The 18,184-nt window shown below is 40.4% G+C and overlaps 2 protein-coding genes across 2 annotated transcripts; one reads left to right on the top strand and one right to left on the bottom strand.

The window, feature by feature from the left end:
- Positions 1–643: 643 nt before the first annotated feature.
- Positions 644–9,993, top strand: LOC117532660 (GRAM domain-containing protein 2B-like). The gene is given in 14 exon segments (XM_034196051.1): positions 644–828; positions 3,691–3,837; positions 3,971–4,028; positions 4,479–4,551; positions 4,800–4,903; positions 5,213–5,242; positions 5,244–5,303; positions 5,635–5,706; positions 5,811–5,873; positions 5,966–6,065; positions 6,255–6,308; positions 6,794–6,896; positions 7,697–7,789; positions 8,717–9,993. Coding segments are annotated over 14 exon segments (1,065 nt in total). The 5' UTR covers positions 644–736; the 3' UTR covers positions 8,733–9,993.
- A 5-nt stretch (positions 9,994–9,998) lies between these two features.
- On the bottom strand, positions 9,999–16,598 carry LOC117532658 (alpha/beta hydrolase domain-containing protein 17B-like). Its single transcript, XM_034196050.1, is given in 5 exon segments — positions 9,999–13,673; positions 14,231–14,410; positions 15,671–15,865; positions 16,068–16,552; positions 16,554–16,598. Coding segments are annotated over 5 exon segments (1,131 nt in total). The 3' UTR covers positions 9,999–13,447.
- Positions 16,599–18,184: the final 1,586 nt, after the last annotated feature.

The raw sequence follows: 18,184 nt of genomic DNA, 5'->3' as shown, positions 1-18,184 counted from the left end.
AACATTCATCTGCTACTTAGTAATTATTTATCTATTATCTTATATATCATTCCAATAACTTGTATATAGACTCGTATTGCACTATTCCACTTTTTTTTCCTCCCTTTTTTAAAACTATTTTTCTTTTTGTAGGCTATTACTTTTAATATAGTATATTTTAATATTGTTTTAATATTGTCTGCTTATCTGTATTATTGTGTTGCATTGTTGGAGAAGCCTGTGACCTAAGATTTTCAACGACATAATTACTCTGTAGCTATGTTAGTTTGACAATAAAGAACCTTGAACAGTTTTTGCTAGGTCATGCCGTGTGATACATCAAAGCATCATTCCTCCTGTGATCTGTATCTGTGCAGGCTGAGCAGGTTAGCTGTCAGGAGACATTGTTGTGGCTGTGATGACGCTCTCTGCATACCTGTGGGCATGTGCTTACAGGTGTGCGTCTTTGTGTCAAGAAGTCAGGGTAAGTAGCACCACCCATAGCACCTTTCCATGAGGAACAAAAAAGGTGAGGCCTCTTAACCATACCTTCATCGATTGGTTACGTTTCTGTGAGAATCCCCACCCCTCACAGCTGGTTGGTAGACTTAACAGTACGAGGCCATTCTTAAAAGTAGGATGTCATCACCTTTTGTTTCTTTACTCCTAGGAAACAAAGCTTAGAATCTCACTTCAATTAGTTTTTAAAAGAGGGAGAGGCAAAGACAATAGGGAAAGTATTTCACTGCGTCTGTGCATGTGCTTGAATCTGTGCAAGTGTGCAAGTTGGAAGTATTTAGCTTGCACCATGAGTCTTAAAGGCAGGCGTTTCTCACTGGACAGCTCTGCGTGAGTAGTACATATTTTTCCCTATCTTGCTTTTATTATGTTATGTTCCTTCAGTCCCTTTTGTGTTGTTCCAAAGGGAAACACTTCTCTTGTACTTTGTTCAAGCTGTCCTCAATTCTTTGTATAATATTTGTATATATATAAATATATACACTTTAAGCACCAGCCGTGCACACTGATATCTCCAGTGAAAGTAGCTGCTGGTTTACAAAAGGGAAACCACTCTCTGGAGATCCCTGCTGTTGCTGTGAGACTGCAGACTAACTTCACTTCTAAACAGATGACAATTAGCCCATGCATTGGCAGAAAGTCAATACAGCTGGTATTAAAAAAAGAAGTTCGGAGCTAGTTTAACTTTTACATAAAATAACTTCTCAAACTGAAATAGTAGATTGGATGTAGAAACAAACAAGAACAGTTTATTCACTTCTTCTACCATTATACTCTGTTACACTCTGTGGATGTGTTATGTCATTATTTATATTATATCTGTGGAAATTGACTGCATTTACTGTGGAAGATCAGACTCTACCTGATGAAAACAGTTTGACACTGTTGACCACAACATATTACTAGACCGACTGGAAAACTGGGTGGGTGTTACGTTCCCTCTTTGCTAGGGGTAAGAAAGGGAAACGACACGACCAGTTTGTAATTGGTATTGGTTACCGGTGGGTTTATTTATGACGGCAACTGAACAAAACAATGATAAACACACGAACAGCCTGGACCAACAACGGACCAAACTGTTATGGGTTAACAACACAGGACTCCAAAAGAGAGTTGCACAGTAGGCTACAAAAGAAAGAACGTACCTCACTTCTAAAGTGGAACAAAACACTAAACAAAAGGAGACTGTGTGGAAACACAGCTGTTGCTGATCAACCGGTGCTAATCACCGGGGTCTAAGCAATATACACAAATGCTGATCTACAGGCGCTAAACTAACCTGGGTCTAAGCTGTTTCACAATGTCACTAATCTAAATGCGGGTCTACAGGAGCTAAGCAACCTGGATCTACGCAACACACACACACAAACCCTACTCTAAACACAGAATACCACGACACACTGCTAACCAGTGAGATCGCACAGAACCCTACAGAATATACTGCTAAGCAGTCTAACAGAATCACAGGAGGAAGGCTTTGTCACAAGTAGAGGGTTGAGGCAGCTGTCACAAAATACAGGGCCTCCAGACGGATGTTCGTGCCCAGCCTTTATCCTCCTCCCCCGGATTACGTGGCAGCAGCGGGCAGGGCTTGAGTGACCTCTGTCCAATCCCCGCGAATGTTGCGCGGTCGGGACGGCCACTGACAGCATCGGAAGGCACAGCTCATTTGCATACACACAATGTTAAAGGCACAAGGTAGCAGCGGCTGTAACAGTGGGACTTTCGGAAACAGTTCTAAATTGGTTTGAATCCTACTTAAAGGACAGAAACAACTTTGTTTCTAGAGGTAAATACACATCTGAGTTGACAAATATGACATGTGGGGTACCTCAAGGCTCCATCTTGGGGCCTCTTCTCTTTAACGTCTACATGCTACCACTGGCTCAGATAATGAAGAACAACCAAATAAGTTACCATAGCTATGCAGATAACACACAAATGTACGTAACAATTTCACCAGGAGACTATGCTCCAATTCAAACACTGAGTAAGTGCATTGAACAAATCAATGACTGGATGTGTCAGAACTTTCTCCAATTAAACAAAGATAAAACTGAGGTAATGGTTTTTGGAGCCAAGGCAGAACGGTTCAAAGTTAGCGCTGAGCTTCAGTCTGCAATGTTCAAAACAACAGATAAAGCCAGAAATCTAGGTGTAGTCATGGACTCTGACCTGAGTTTCAACAGTCACATTAAAACAGTTACTAAATCAGCCTACTATCACCTAAAGAACATATCTATGATTAAAAGACTAATGTCACAGCAGGATTTGGAACAACTTGTCCATGCTTTTATCTTCAGTAGACTGGACTACTGTAATGGTGTCTTCACAGGTCTCACTAAAAAATATTTTAGAAAGCTGCAGCTGATTCAGAACGCCGCTGCTCGAGTCCTCACTAACACTAAGAAAGTGGATCACATCACTCCTGTTCTGAAGTCTTTACACTGGCTTCCTGTGTGTCAAAGAATATATTTCAAAATACAGCTGCTGGTTTATAAAGCACTGAATGGTTTAAGCCCAAAATACATTTCTGATCTTCTGCTAAATTATGAACCATCCAGATCTCTCAGGTCTTCAGGGACTGGTCAGCTTTCTGTCCCCAGAGTCAGAACTAAACATGGTAAAGCAGCGTTCAGTTATTATGCTCCAAATATCTGGAACAAACTCCCAGAAACCTGCAGGTCCGCTGCAACTCTGACTACTTTTAAATCCAGGCTGAAGACTTTTCTTTTTGTCGCTGCTTTTAATTGAACTATTCATATCTTAGACTGCACTGTAACTTTTATCCATGTACTTTTTCTTTTAATGTTTAATTGAACTATTCATATCTTAGACTGCACTGTAACTTTTATCCATGTATTTTTTCTTTTAATGTTTATTTTATTAGCTTTTCTTTTTAATGACTGATTTTAAATGCCATTTTCTTAATGTCTTTCATTTTTTGTAAAGCACTTTGAATTGCCTTGTGTTGAAAATTGCTATATAAATAAACTTGCCTTGCCTTGCCTTGAACATTAGGAAATGTTTACCATCATCCTGCTAGGGTTGTTATCTCTGTGAAGTCTGAAAAACCAACATGTGTATTCCTTTGCGTTTTATCTTTACTTTATGTTCTATGTTTGTTCCACCTGTGTGCGTCACATAAAAGCTGCATCTGTCTGACATTTAACTCCTGCTCTCCTGGGACAGTAACCTGGACGGATTGGGTCTCCTTGGCGGAAGAAGAGGCAGCAACAGGTTTAGCAGTAAGAAATCTAGCCACAACTACACTCGGTATGATGCCCCACTGAACATCCAGGAGCTAAAAGACAGCATCAACTCCAACATGTACATCAGGTATATTCTGCCTTCAAGTAACACTACTCACGGATTAAGAACAAAACGTAAATGTTATACTTGTACCTAGAAAAAGTCCTGTTATGTTATCTGATTTTTTGTTTTGGTGCATGTTTCCTGTTTTTGTCATCAGGGATCCTATCACAGAAGAGAATAACATTGATCGAACAGATGACTTTATCAGCAACATTGTAAGTCCGCTTCACATCCTTCTTCTTCCTGTTGCCTGCAACAACCATGTTTTATATACACATGTTACAATATACTAACTGGAACATAAACAAGGTTAAGATCCTGAAAAGATACCACTGTTTTGCACTCACTGATTAGAAAGGGAAGGATGAGCAGAGGGTTGCAATCTGCAACCTCACCACTATATGTCACTAAGTCATACCTGTACATTCAAATCCACTTTACATTACAAGCATTGTGCCAAACAGCAGACAGACACAGAGACAGACAGATAGCGTAGCTAGATAATAAATGAGCAATTACTCACAAGTTTGCCATATCAACTATAGAGCTGATGATATGTCACTGTCAACTTGTTTTCGCTGCTACTAGGGATTTAAAACACCAAACCTGCTTGTTATATTGTTTTTTATTAACATACATCCCTCGCTGCACATTTCTCCCTACAGAGCTTCCTGAAGCACAACAAAACCTTCCACAAAATGTTCCCAGACATCCCTGAAAAGGAGAACCTTACACACAGTGAGTCTGTTACTTGTTCCTGGATATTGATTATGGAAATGACATCACGCTGTGACCTTTTTTCACTTTGTCCCTGCTGTGTGATGAAGTGCTGGCCCATACTTTGTTTGCCAAGTGATGCACAAAGAATGGGAAACTGAAACACTTTAGTACATGATTCTGCAGGCATGTCGGTTGTCAAGGTGCTGGGTTGTTTTTAAATTGGAGAAACACTTATCTTACTACAAATGTCTTTGTGTCTATTGTAGCATTCTCCTGTGCCTTGCAGAAGGAGGTGCTGTATCATGGAAAACTCTATGTATCTGAGAACTATGTGTGTTTCCACTCGTCAGTGCTGCTCAAAGACACCAAGGTAACGTGCTCAGACATATTTAAATATAGCGTTATTCACACGTTAACACTGAACTGTCATAAAAATGGTGGCACCACTTGGGTTTTCTGAATTTGTTCACAAAAAAGTCAGTCCAATTAAACCATGTGTTTAATTTTGAGTAATATTTCACTGTTGTAGAAGGAACAGTCAACATTAACATTTGTTATCCTGGGAATTACCATAATCATCCATAGTTCAGGTCAACCAGAGATTAGGTTTTAAAACATCTGCAATGTCCTCTTTAAGGCTGTAAAGGCAACAAGAATCAAATATGTCTACATATTGCAGGTGGTGATTCCTGCGTCGAGCGTCTTGCGGGATAAAGAAAACACAACTCGGTTTATCCATGTTGTCTATCCAAACTGCTGATGGAGATAAGGTCAGCATACACACTTTAACATATCTGTCTTTTATTATTTTGCTTCACTTTCTTTCTTTATTGCAATTTTGAGCTATACAAATATAGTTTTTTTTACAGATGTATAGTTAATTGTGCAGTTGAAAGTTGGATGGAAGCCAATAGAAACAGATTTCATTATTACATTTGAATGCCCATCTCCAAAACTTGGGGCTCGTTTAGGGACAGTGCTAAATACATGATGTACAAATGATTTAGTAAGCAAAAATGCTAATTAACATCTGTGGTCCTAACACAATTCCGTTTGCGCCATGATCAACCCTTTCTCCTGCCTCTTTGTCTTCTTTTTTAGTGCACCTTTGGGTCTTTGTGGAACCGTGAGATGTGTTATCAACTCCTCCAAACCGTCTGTTCACAGGAACAGGTAGGAACTCTAAATCTCCATCATTTCTTACAAAGAATCAAATAAAACCAGTCAAACCTTTCATTTTCAGTTCAAGCTCATGCGTCTGTGTTTGTCTGACACAGGATAAGAACTTGAACGGCAGCTCTCATGTCTCCTCTGCAGATAATGAAGCTGACCATGACGTGGTATGTTCGCTGCTTATCTAATGCAACCAAACAAAGAGTTTCATGATGCACGACAAGTCTTTTACCTTCAGCCTCTCTGTCCTTGTCTACAGGCCTCCGGTTATTCCAGTTTGGAGGACAGCGTAGATCATGATCGGGGCAGCGAGGACAGCATTTATCTGAACAATGACCTTCCTCACATGTCCAGTGAAGGTGAGAAACATATGACAGGGAGAAGTGACGAGTAAACATCACTGGTTGATATTGCTTAGTTTGGCTCTTGTATGTAGCAGAATAATGTTAATCTCCTTCCAATAATGCAATTTTCTATTTAGCATGATAATATTGAAACTGTTCTTAACCACTGAATGAAACAACGTACTGTATATTGGTGACTTTCAGGATCTACAAAAGGCAATTCCACCAGTCAGAACAGCACAGAGGGAGATGGCACAGGTAGGGGCCCACACCATTTTTCTTTTTTTATTTCTTCCGCTCATTATAATGCACAACTCCAGAAGGAAAAAAAAGAATTCAAACTGACAACCCTTTTTATTTGTATTACATGACTAACACAGAGCAAGGGGAATATCTTATTTGAACATGAATAACAGTAGAAATACTCTCTTCTCTCTTTTACTTTTTGCCCTATATGTAACTAATAATGTTTGTATCTCAACTACATTTTCATGTTTGAAAAGTCCTAACTTAATAACAAGTCTCATCAACACAGTAACTAAACTATTGCAAAATAAGTGAGGATTACAGAATTATTCTTGTCTCTTAATCTAATACACATATAGTGCTTTATTCAAAACGAAACAGAAAAACCTTTGTTTTGACTGTGCTATTAGATAATGTTCAGTCAGTTTATCATCTATTACCCATAGGGTATAATAGACATTGCCAATAAAAAATAACAAGCTGATTTCTCTCTCCAGCAGCAGTACGGTGGATTTGGAGGATCGCTGAGAGTGTCGTTCCACTCTTCTTCCTCAGAGAAATCAGGGATCTCAGCGCTCTCTTTTATGTCTTCGTATTACTGTGAGTATTAATATTAAACACACACTTAAGATACATTTAGATAGATAGATAGAATCGGGAGGGATGAAACCCTCTTTAATGGTCACACATGCAGAGCACACAGCACACACAGTGAAGTGTGTTCTCTGCTTTTAACCCATCCTAGTACCAGGAGTCTAGTACTAGGAGCAGTGGGCAGCTAGTGTACAGCGCCCGGGGAGCAATGGGAGTGGGGGATGTCCGGTGCCTTGCTCAAGAGCACCACGGTCAGCAGGGCAGGAGGTGAACTGGGACCTCACCAAGTAGCAGTCCACACTCCATATTTAGGTCTAGTCGGGGACTGATCATATTATTTTAACTTGTAATTAAGTATTTTTAAGATGCGAATTCGCTACTTTGACTGAAGTAAATAATCTCCATAATAGTGTTTAGTAAAACCTGTTAAAGGAAAAAATTAAAAGATGGCCGCTGAGGATCAAGGAACTTTTATTCTTTAAGCTTGGACTTTTAAAGATAACTAATAGGCTCTAAAATAAACATTGTTCAACTAAATATGGATGAACAGAGAAACATTTTGGTATGTTGACTCTCTGGATTGGCCTCAAGCTCTCAGGAGAATACAATAATTTAATCTTGGAGATATTTATTGAAATGTTATAACACATTGTTCACACAGAATCTATGTACTGTTATCTTGTTGTTAGGCCTCTTAAGTATGTAACCATCTGAGACCGTTTGCTCACTTTCTGCCCAAGGTAAAAGTGCATTGTAATTGTGAGTGTACATTCCAAGGCATTTAAGTCTTTATTGTGTGTTTGCAGGATGATGCTGCTGCTCTTGGCGTCTGGGTACATGGGGCTGAAGATCATCGCTTTGGAAGAGCAGCTGACTCAGCTGTTTTTCCAACACAGAGAGTACGTAATCACAGAAATACAGAGGCGTGTTCAGAGAAAGACCTGGTCTGGTGGGAAAAAAGGCGAGATGGCTCAAACCAGTTTTTTAAAACGTTAAAATCCATTATACTTAGATCAGATTAGACGCGAAAAGTCGTTCTGCAGGTTCACCACCGCAGCGTGGACAAAAGATAAGTGATTACATCTGAGTCACACGCAATGAAGTACAGCTGAAGGTGTCGGAATGTACTTACTGCTTGAATCTTTCCATTTCCTGCTTCCTACTACATTTCAGAGAATACCTGTTTTACTTTGACAGATCCAGATTTGCATAAATACCGTCAGTGGTGAAGCTACTGTATGTACCTAAGCACAATGTTGTTGCTTTAGTTATTTCATTTATTATATTAATTAGATATCAGATATTTTAATTTTGACTTCAAATAGGTTATAATTAATATAATTATTATAGAATTTGCCACCCAGCACCTACCTTTGCAAGCTGCAACATAGAAGCGACTCTGTCAATACTTACTTTGGCAGTTGAAATATACTATATAAATATAGTTTTAAGATAATATTTTTGCACTTTTACCTAAATAATATGTTTACCTGTAGTGTAGTATTTCACTCTGTGGTATTCGTACTTTTACTCAAGTAAAGAAACTCAATTCTTCTTCCACCATTGCATACCATGTGATGAACAAAATGTGATGCATTTTCTCAAAGATTAAGTTACCACACTCAAATGCTGCTTACTCAACGACGCCTCTATGCTTAAAGCCACTGTGATAACTTAAGTAGGCCTATATTGCTGATCAAAACCGATTTTACTTTTGTATTATTTTAAGTGAATTGTATTAATATGGTGCTACTTAAACTTAGTTAAAGGATTAGTGCTTTCTCCACTGCAGACCTCTCCTCATGCAGCTTCCTCTTTGTTTGCAGGTACCAGCTAACGTAGCCAAAGGCAGGTTACAGACACTTCCAGGAGGTCATGCAGTTGCACCACTCTCTTAACATCCTGTCATACACACAAACATTGATCCCTGTCTAAATAGGCTCCCAAAAGCATCTTAGTTTTTGACACGCATGCAGCTTTTAGTAGAATTTGCAATATCGTGCACAAACAAATGCTCTTTCAGTGGAGATTGATCTTCTGTGTCATGTTTGCAGAGAAAGCAGGTCAGCAATAAGATGCTTTTGGGATGTCTGAACAGGCCACACGGGGTGCACTACACGGATGACTGACTGTGCTGGCAGAGAAGCACCAGGCCAATATTTCTGTTAGACGAGCACACTTATTCTGTGCTGACAGATCAAAAACTGCAGTGAGGCTCTCCTGCACGGAGCCATATGGAGGCAGCCTGCTGAAGTCATATTTGTTTCCTGTCCGGTGAACTCGCTGAGCTCAGCGAGCTGCAGTTGCATGAGTCTTGGCTGCAGTTTTTCTGGATCAACACAACCTGCAGCAGCGGGAACAAACACAGTGAAACAAGCACTTTATTTTTGCTTGGTATTAAATATTTGTTATGTTATGATAGTTCACATTGTGTAAGTTCACTACTGGAATCTAGTGACATGTTTCAGAATAAAGACTGTTAGTGACAAGAATCCGCCAGCAGAGGGCAGTCACTCCCATTAAACTCCACTGTGAAGCACCAAGGCAGGATTTCACTTGCACTTATAAATGTAGGCACTGTTATTTCTTTTAAGAACAGTTTTTATAAAAAACCTTTGCTCTGGAATTGTTGCCATATCAGTCCTGTTGATAGATGTTTAAAAATATGTGATTCGAGAAATGTTGGCCAAATGATCTTTAAAACCATTTTTATGACCACACATGTGAAATCTGTGTAAACATAAAAACACAAACATATATTTGGTTACATAAGGGAAAGGAGGTGGGCTCTAACATTGTGTGATTTGAAAAAAATATCCAAAGTGTAATGTTTAATTCTGAAAATAATATTGAACTATTCCCATACAATATTGTCAAACAGGGTGTATACAGGATTTTAATAACTGTATTGTATAGCTGTGTATATATGTATCTATTCCATCTGTGAAGAGATGTTTTTAGTAAGTAATGATTATAGTATATTGTGATTTTAAACCCAATCTCACTTCTGTCAAATATTGCAATATTTTGTATCACTGTATACCAGATGTCCATACTTATGAATGTATGCGCTGTACAAAAAAAGGTTGTTTTAAAAACAAAAGTCAGTTTCACGTTTTTGTACATAAGTGATCTTTTTTATTATTTTGTTGTCCATAAAAAGGTCAAGATTCAGTCCCATGAATTAATATCATTACATCATATTCTCAGTTCAAAAAAGCAACATAAAATTACAAAGAATAGAATAGGTAAGTACAGTAACCATATAAACAGCCCACTAATATTGTCTAGCCCCTCCCCCCTAGCACTGCCCCGCTCAAACTCTAGCACAAAACTCATAACAATACATCAGTTAGTATCAGCAATACAAAAATTCAAATAAAAGTCCCGTTTTTTTTTTAAAGCGCTTCAATGTTCCAATGCCATGAGTTCAGCTTTACCCTCACATAGAATACATAATAGAGATAACGTCCCACTTGCTCTGCAAAACACAATAGACATGCATACAGTTTTCACTGTTCAACCCCCCCACCCCCATCAATACACATTCAGGGCCAGAGGATACAATATAATAGTGGTGCATCAATAAAACGGCGAGTCTCCGCCCCGTTTCTTGAACCCCATGAATGAAAGGTGGATCCAGTGGTTTCCCTGATAACACGCCCGGTCCAGGAAAGAAACTGATACCTACTTCTGCTTCCAGAGAGAGGCCATAACTCTCAGTTTCTTCTGACAGCTCAGATCCCTGGTCCACAATGGTAACAGTTTTCCATTATTTAAATATCGAAGACACAAAGTACAGGATGAGAATGAAAAGATTCCCTGTTCGAAGTGATGACAGGAAGCTAGTGGCCTTCACTAAGACCCACTTGTACTCCCACAATGGAGCAATCAGATCAGTGCTAGTTCAGTACATGTTCCCTTAAAAAAAACGCAGCTACTACCACTGAAACTGATGCGTCTCCTATGCAGCGGACACCTTGTGGAGATCTGAAAATGCGGCGCAAGTCTGCGACATTTGAGACCAGACCAGTACTTGTTTTCGTCTACACACAGGGTCTTTTACTAGTTATGATGCGAGTATTCTTAATGCTGGCCTGTAGAAGACAGTCAATAATAATAATGAAGACACACAAACTTACATTTTATACCCTTATTACACTTTGGATGCTTTGTACAATAGTGCTGAACTTAAGACCTGCTTTTGTCATGCTTGATCTGATATAAATGTGTAAATGTACTGTATACTACAGTACATGAACTATGTGTGCGCGCGTGTGTGTGTGTTGTGTTTGAATGTGTGTGTGTATGTGTGTGCGATGATGTGCAAAGGTGTGTGTGGTGGAACCTGCACCACACCAACAGTGAGAGGCTCAAATTATGGCTTGTGTCAGACATGAAGCGTGCTGCCACCCATAAGAGAGCTCCTGTACATTTAGGGCCACAGAGGTTACACAGAGCTATTAGTAGACGTGATGTCCCGTCCTGGCACCTGACCCTAAACACATCGTTAGTCCTAACATCTACATGCATGGTTCTGAGACAGATCGTCCACGGCCCCACACTACATCAAACAAGTTCGGATTAATTACATCAAGACAAAAACGTTAGAAACAAATGTGCATTATGAACGGGAGGCGGACTAACCCTGGTGACGAGAGCTACCGGAGCAAGAAATGGAAAACAAAACTGTGCTGTAAGACTACAAGTTAACCAGCAACACACATAAGAGATTCTGGTGGAGCAAAAATATTATTCTGAATAAATCACACTTAATCCTCATTAGTTTGGTTACCTCCGCAGCTACTTTTATCTCCTTAAACCGTTAGAAATCTAGCCAGAACATCAATCTCTAAAAGGGTACGGTCACCAAAAGAGACTATAATTATTCACACACCTCCACAGTGGCACTTCAGACTTAACGGTGGAGTTAACAATTCTGGAAACACACTTATTTGCTCTATTGCCGAGGGTTAGATGAGAAGATTGATTCGACTCATGTGGCATGTAAGTACGCTTAAGGTCAAAGCTCGTTAGCTTAGCATAAAGTCATGAAACAGCTAGCCTGGCACTGTACAAATGTAACAAAATCCACCTGCCAGCACCACACAAATTAATAAATAAACATGCTGTATCTTGTTAGTGTAATCCACAACAACAAAAATGAAATGTTGCTGTATGCGAGGTTATGTGCACGACGATTTCTTGTCCGAGTAAGCCCAGTGGTATAAATCTTCTCATCTAATTTCAGCGACAAACAGAATATCTAACTATAACTTCCTACTTGACATTTATCCTGCTGTTACAAAGTCAGCGCTGTCTGTCCAACCTTTAAACGTCACACATTAGTAAATGCTGAAGGGCTACAGCCTTCTTTTTAAAGCCAAACCATCTACATGGGACATGGAAATGACTAAATTATCCTTCACTTCTATGTGTTCTAAAATGCCAGAGATACTATCAATGTGGCTCTAAAAGACCCGTTTCCATTTATACCACACCGACGTCTCTATCACAAATATGAAGGACCTGATGGGGGGGGAAATCAATACAGGAAGTAATTCCCTGTACGGTTCTGCTGCAATTCTGTGAACAGGTAAAGGCAAAAGCTACAGCACAGCCATGAAATAAAGTGGAAGCCATTCTGGGATCTTTTCAGTGAGAAATTAGGGAGAGGAAAGTATGCGAAACCCAACAGCCATATAAGCCATGCCAGTATTCCAGACTAGTCCTTTTGTTTCTCCGTAACTGACACCAAAGGGAAGGAGATGGACCCCCAAACCACACAAATAGAAGTAGGTTAGTGTTAGCTGGACAACAACTTGGAAAATGCTCTGGCAGTCACATGGATGTCTATTAAAAAGGTAAACAGGAAGTGGGGGAGTGGGAAGGGGGGGGCAGGGCACATGCTTGACCAGTGTTTGTCCACTGCAGAGAGAACTGGTCAAGCTGTGGAGGTATTCTTCATACACACACGCAACAAAAAAAACATCAAATTGATAAGTCTCAATAAGCTTCCTCCACCTGTCCAAGTCATCAGGATGTCCTTCATTTCTTTCAGCACTGCTTCACACACACACTCACACACACAAACATGTCCATGGAGATATGAATAAACACTCAACCCTTATATCCATGACTCGTTCATTCAGTAACACGTTATAATAAAAAATTACATCTGTGTGCCTTTCTGGACAAAGCACATTGTTGTTACTTCCTAATTCATGTTAGTGACTCCTTTCAAAGCTGCAATTCATAAATGCCCCCAAGATAAAAAACTGATTTGTGAATTTGTTCAATCTTGGTTCTTGTTTTTAGCATTTCACCACCTAGCTACTGATATATTTAAAACCGTTCTCACCCGAACAGGAAATCTTTTAAACATATGTTGTGTTGAAAAGTAACTTAAAGGTGTGCTGCTTCAAAGACACACAGATGTGACAAAATATCACACACCGTTTTAGGTCAACTTCTCACACATACTTTGCAAACATGCCGACGTTCACACACACACACAATCTCATTCACACTAGCGCAGAGAGGCTGCCGCTTGTTTCTCAGGCGTGCTGCGCAGCCAGGTCCTGGTTGATGAAGCGCCGTAGCCTCTCCAGGTACTGACTGTAAAGCTCAATGTCGTTGTGCCCGGCTCCCTCCACCCAAAGGGGCTCCACGGCCTTGGGGCAGCGCTCAAACAGGGCCAAGCCGTGAGAGAAGTCGATCACCTCGTCCTCTGTACCGTGGATGATGAGCACTGGAGACGGGATCTTTGACACTTTCTCTATGCTGCAGGAGAAATTAAGGAGGCGATTATTGCGCTACCCAGGCCATTTGAGAAAAAGGGGTATTTTTTCAGTATTGACCATCAATGACATAGATGGCATGCTGCCACTTAAGTGCTCAAATCTGTCTTTTCATGTGTATAAAAAATAGAAATACATCTTGATATATCGAACTATCCAGAAATGTTATTTTTAAAAAAAATTCTCTAGATAAAATATCAAATGGGAAGATGTGTTTTTGGCTAATCAAGCCTGACTAATCAAGGTTCCTCGTCACATTTGCCGCAAAAACCCCAGAGAGTAGCTGTTGCCAAGGTAACACCAAATGGGGATCCAAATAAACAAAGTCTTGTTAACCTATTATTACCATCAAGCAGACCTACTCAGTGATACAACCAAAGGGATTTATATTGCCTCACGTTATCTCCACGTTACCCAACCTTTCTCCTTCTCCAGATAGGTATCAGACACGTTCATGCACATTTTCATATTTCTTTTTAAAGCGATACATTGTAACTTTCCGAGTTTCCTACTTAAAACAGCCCTTAAGGAAACACTTACTTAGGGAAGGCATCGAAGCAGTATGTTTTCTTGGTGTCGGGGAAAGCCACTCTCATGCCCGAGGTAAGAGGGGAGTGGAGGACAACAGCTGCACACTCAAAACGTGACGCCAGGTCCACTGTGGGCACCGTGCCGATGCTCTGTCCGTACAGGATGATATTCTCAGGGCTGATGCCATAGCTGAGACAACACAGACACACATAAACATTTCAGTACAGAACAATAAACAAGATGAAGGACTCATGTGTGCTGTAAAGATTTCCATATGCAGATGAGTGCAGTATCTCTTTCAGAGTGTGTTTCCTGTAGAAGAAAGCAGTTGGATAGCTGTTTGGATAAACAGACAGTTGTATTAAAAGAGAGTCATTTAAAAAAAATCAATATTAGTTAAAGTGTACTCTATATTAAGAATATTTTTGCCACTTAAGCTTGCTGTAAGACAGCTCTTTTCTGCTGAATACTGAAGCTGTTATATATTTAAAAAAACAGCAATTTGACCTGACAAAACACAGAAGTTGCTTATCTAACACTGAATTGATTGGGTACTTTGTCTTACTGTGTGACTTCGGTGAATCTAAACTAAACTTTAAAAACATTATAGTCCCACAATAACACAAGAAATGAACCAATGGAGGCAGCGAGAGATTAGCAACTTCCATGTTGTGCTTAAAATAATGTTTTTGGCAAAGGAGTCTGGCGATTATGAAGACGGCCCTGTCGGAAAGGGCTGTCAAACAGTAGTGGAAAAATATTCTAAGACTAGCTTACAATTAAAATGATATGGATTTTGTTTATGTTGCTTAATTATGTTGACCCCATCAATAGCAGTATATTGCTTTACTTCTGGGCCATGATTACAATCTGCTTCTCCAAACTTGGGCCGCGGCAATCACCATATACTTTACCCTGACTGCGGCACTACCTCACACAACCCCACTTCCACAAATCTGTAAGTAGGGACTCTGGGACTCAGTGAGGAAATTCAAATTGAGTTATAACACCAATGTTTGTAGTTTTAAATTTGTCATTGGCCTCAAAGTTTTACTGTGTTTCCTCGTGGGAATAATATGTGTGTGCTGACATGAGGCTCATTAACCATGCTAGCAGCAGATAAACAAGAGGAATCATTCTCCAACTTTCAGATGCAGTGGCTTCATGCAGAGCACAGTTTGAAACAGCCAATCATTTGCCTGATAGATACAAAGCCATTACTTTGCTTTGATTTGAGTTGATGGTAGTCAGAGTAAGTAAGGATACTGTGGTCAGCAGGGAGAAAGTTTGTATATAAATCAGCCAACCAAAAGTTCACAAAAAGTAACTGGCCAGAGATGCAAGTTCCCCATGCGGTTTGATCCAACAAAGACACTTTAACTGGCATCTGGTGCTGGTTGGCTGCTCATTTCGGGTTCTGTGTAGATGGGAATGGTTTCTGTTGCTTACCGGGAGCGCAGGGCGTGCCAGGCAGCATCAATGTCAGCGTATAGGTTCTTCTCAGAAGGCTTTCCAGTGCTAACACCATAGCCTGAGTAATCGTAGGAAAAGATGTTGCAGTTGATGCGCGTGCCTAAGCCGATGTAGAAGCTGCTCATCTGGCCCAGGTCTACTGCATTGCCATGGGAAAACAACACTGTAAACCTAAGGGAAAAAGGCAGAAGAAAAAAGAAGAAAGTGAGGCAGCTGGCTGAGGCTAAGAAGGGAAACTGCTGAACTGGACCTCAAGTTGATAGAAATACATCATGTTTTATGAGCAAAATATATTTGTAATTTGTTCAAACAAAGACGGCTAAAAAGATACAGGGTTATCTTTAAGTCTTCAGTCTCAAGGTAGGGGTCTCACCTGGCATTTGGGGCGCAGCGAATGTACATGCAGCCCACCCTGTTCCCTCGGCTAGATCTGGTCAAGAATACATCCGTCAGATCCAGCTCTCTCTGTGAATACTGGAACTCCGCTCTCTCTGTGAGATGAAGCTTCCACTTGCCCTCACTCCAACCACTGCCGCCAACCCCTCCTCCAGCACCACTTGCTCCTGCAGCACCTGCCGCACTTCCAGCAGCAGCAGCAGCAGCAGCAGCAGGTCCAGCAGCAGCAGCAGGTCCAGCAGTAGCAGCAGCAGGTCCAGCAGTGGCTCCTTTGTCACTTCCACTACCAGTGCCCACCCGGGAACGCAGGCCTGGGGCTCCGAGAGAAGGCTGAGTAGCCCCAGAAACAGACCCAGGAGCAGTTGCAGCTCCAGTGCTTGGATCTGGGTCAGGGAGAAGGGCGTAGGTGGGCTCTGGAGGGAGGAAAGCTAGTTTGGCTGCAATGCGGCTGGGGCAAGGGGGGGCAGCAGAACAGACCGCATAGTTCTCGAATGGACAGACCGTTCATCTTCTGGTGGAAAAAAATGAACATGGTAGGCAGAGTAATTAGGGTGGCAGCAAAATGACACATGGAGAGTAAAAAGACAACCGTCCACTATCGTCAGAATAACATTTTAGTGAAATGTATCTTTCTAAGTTTAAGGGAAAATCAATATGGCACTATATCGATAGCAAAGGTCAAATATGTATAGATGAGGAAAATGTTTAAATGATGTGTAGTCACCTCAGCAGGTGGTTTATCACATCCTATGTTTGCTTTTCATTCATTTATTAGAAGGTGAAGTCAGGGGAAGCTCTTTCTTTTCTTTTTTTAAGTAAGAAAAGTTTTTTAAAAAGCATCTTAGAATCATTTATTGGCTGAAACCCTTCACACACACCCTGTTGTATATGTACCTGGATTCAGAAATCCGTGAGTTTGATATGAACTGGCACAACGGTGCCAAGGTCTTCTGGTCTAGTCACTGCGCCAGCAAGGTCTTGATGAGAAGAAATAATAACAAGCAAAACAAAGCTCAACAGACATCAAGCAACAACATCACAATGTATAGTCACAAATGCATCACCGGCTCGTTAGCCTGTAGCTCTTTCTATGGCTACTATGTGCTGATAAAAAGTGAGATATTATAAATATCACGAAGCCTAAGCTATCCTTTCTTAAACATTGCAGTATTAACCTAAATAAAGCTACACGGACACTGTGTACAGCTGCGAGGACTTTGATTTAAAGATAAAAGACATCCCGGATACATTACAGGGCTTAAGGCGTCAGTTGTTATTGTCATCATTGTACAGCTTCTGTTAATAACTAGCGTTCATGTGTGCAGAAGTGATCTGCATATATACATATATTTACGTTGCTGAAATCTTATTGTGGGACTACATGGATTCAGATCGACTAATGTGATGGTGGACACAGGTGACTAATTATAACACCCCCTCAAAACAGATACAGAGAGCGACTGATATGCTAATGGTTGCTACATGGTTAACAACGATATTAACCTCTAACGTTAGCCAGTGATGGGGGAACATTACGGGAGAAGTGTTTTAGCGAAGCATTACATACAACTGGAAATGCAAAAAGACAACAAATAACTGCTTTTATTACACACTAATAACAACACAGGTCAATGCCAACTAACCCATAAATATGATCAACTACCGTTAGCAGGGTAACCAGCTAGCGACGGCAGCTAGCATGCTATCCAGGCTAGCCTCAAAGCTAGCTACTTACCGATTCACAGTAGGCTGGCAGGCAGGCTGCTGTGCTCCTATTCGTACACAGAAGCGGTACAAGGTTTTGGAAATCCTTCCTTTCTCTTGACATTGATGGTTTTTCTCAACTGTACTGACAGATGTCGGTGGGTAGCTAGCTGAAATTCATGGCAACCAGATTTTTTTTGTACTACTGTCCGATTCAACTCGGAAGTGACGTAGGCATAGTCCTTTTTCAAAACTTTATTACAATGTACCTTGATGTGATGTATTATGACAATTTATATTGCAATAAAAGGTTACAAACAATGGGAACATCTTATCAGGGGTTTGCAGACATTTTTCTAACAACCGAATGTACAGCATTTCACAGTTTTC

The sequence above is a fragment of the Gymnodraco acuticeps genome, unplaced genomic scaffold, assembly GCF_902827175.1.
Source record: "Gymnodraco acuticeps unplaced genomic scaffold, fGymAcu1.1, whole genome shotgun sequence".
Classification (NCBI taxonomy): domain Eukaryota; kingdom Metazoa; phylum Chordata; class Actinopteri; order Perciformes; family Bathydraconidae; genus Gymnodraco; species Gymnodraco acuticeps.
Note: the sequence above shows the minus strand (reverse complement) of the source record. Positions and strands in the feature narration are given on the sequence as shown.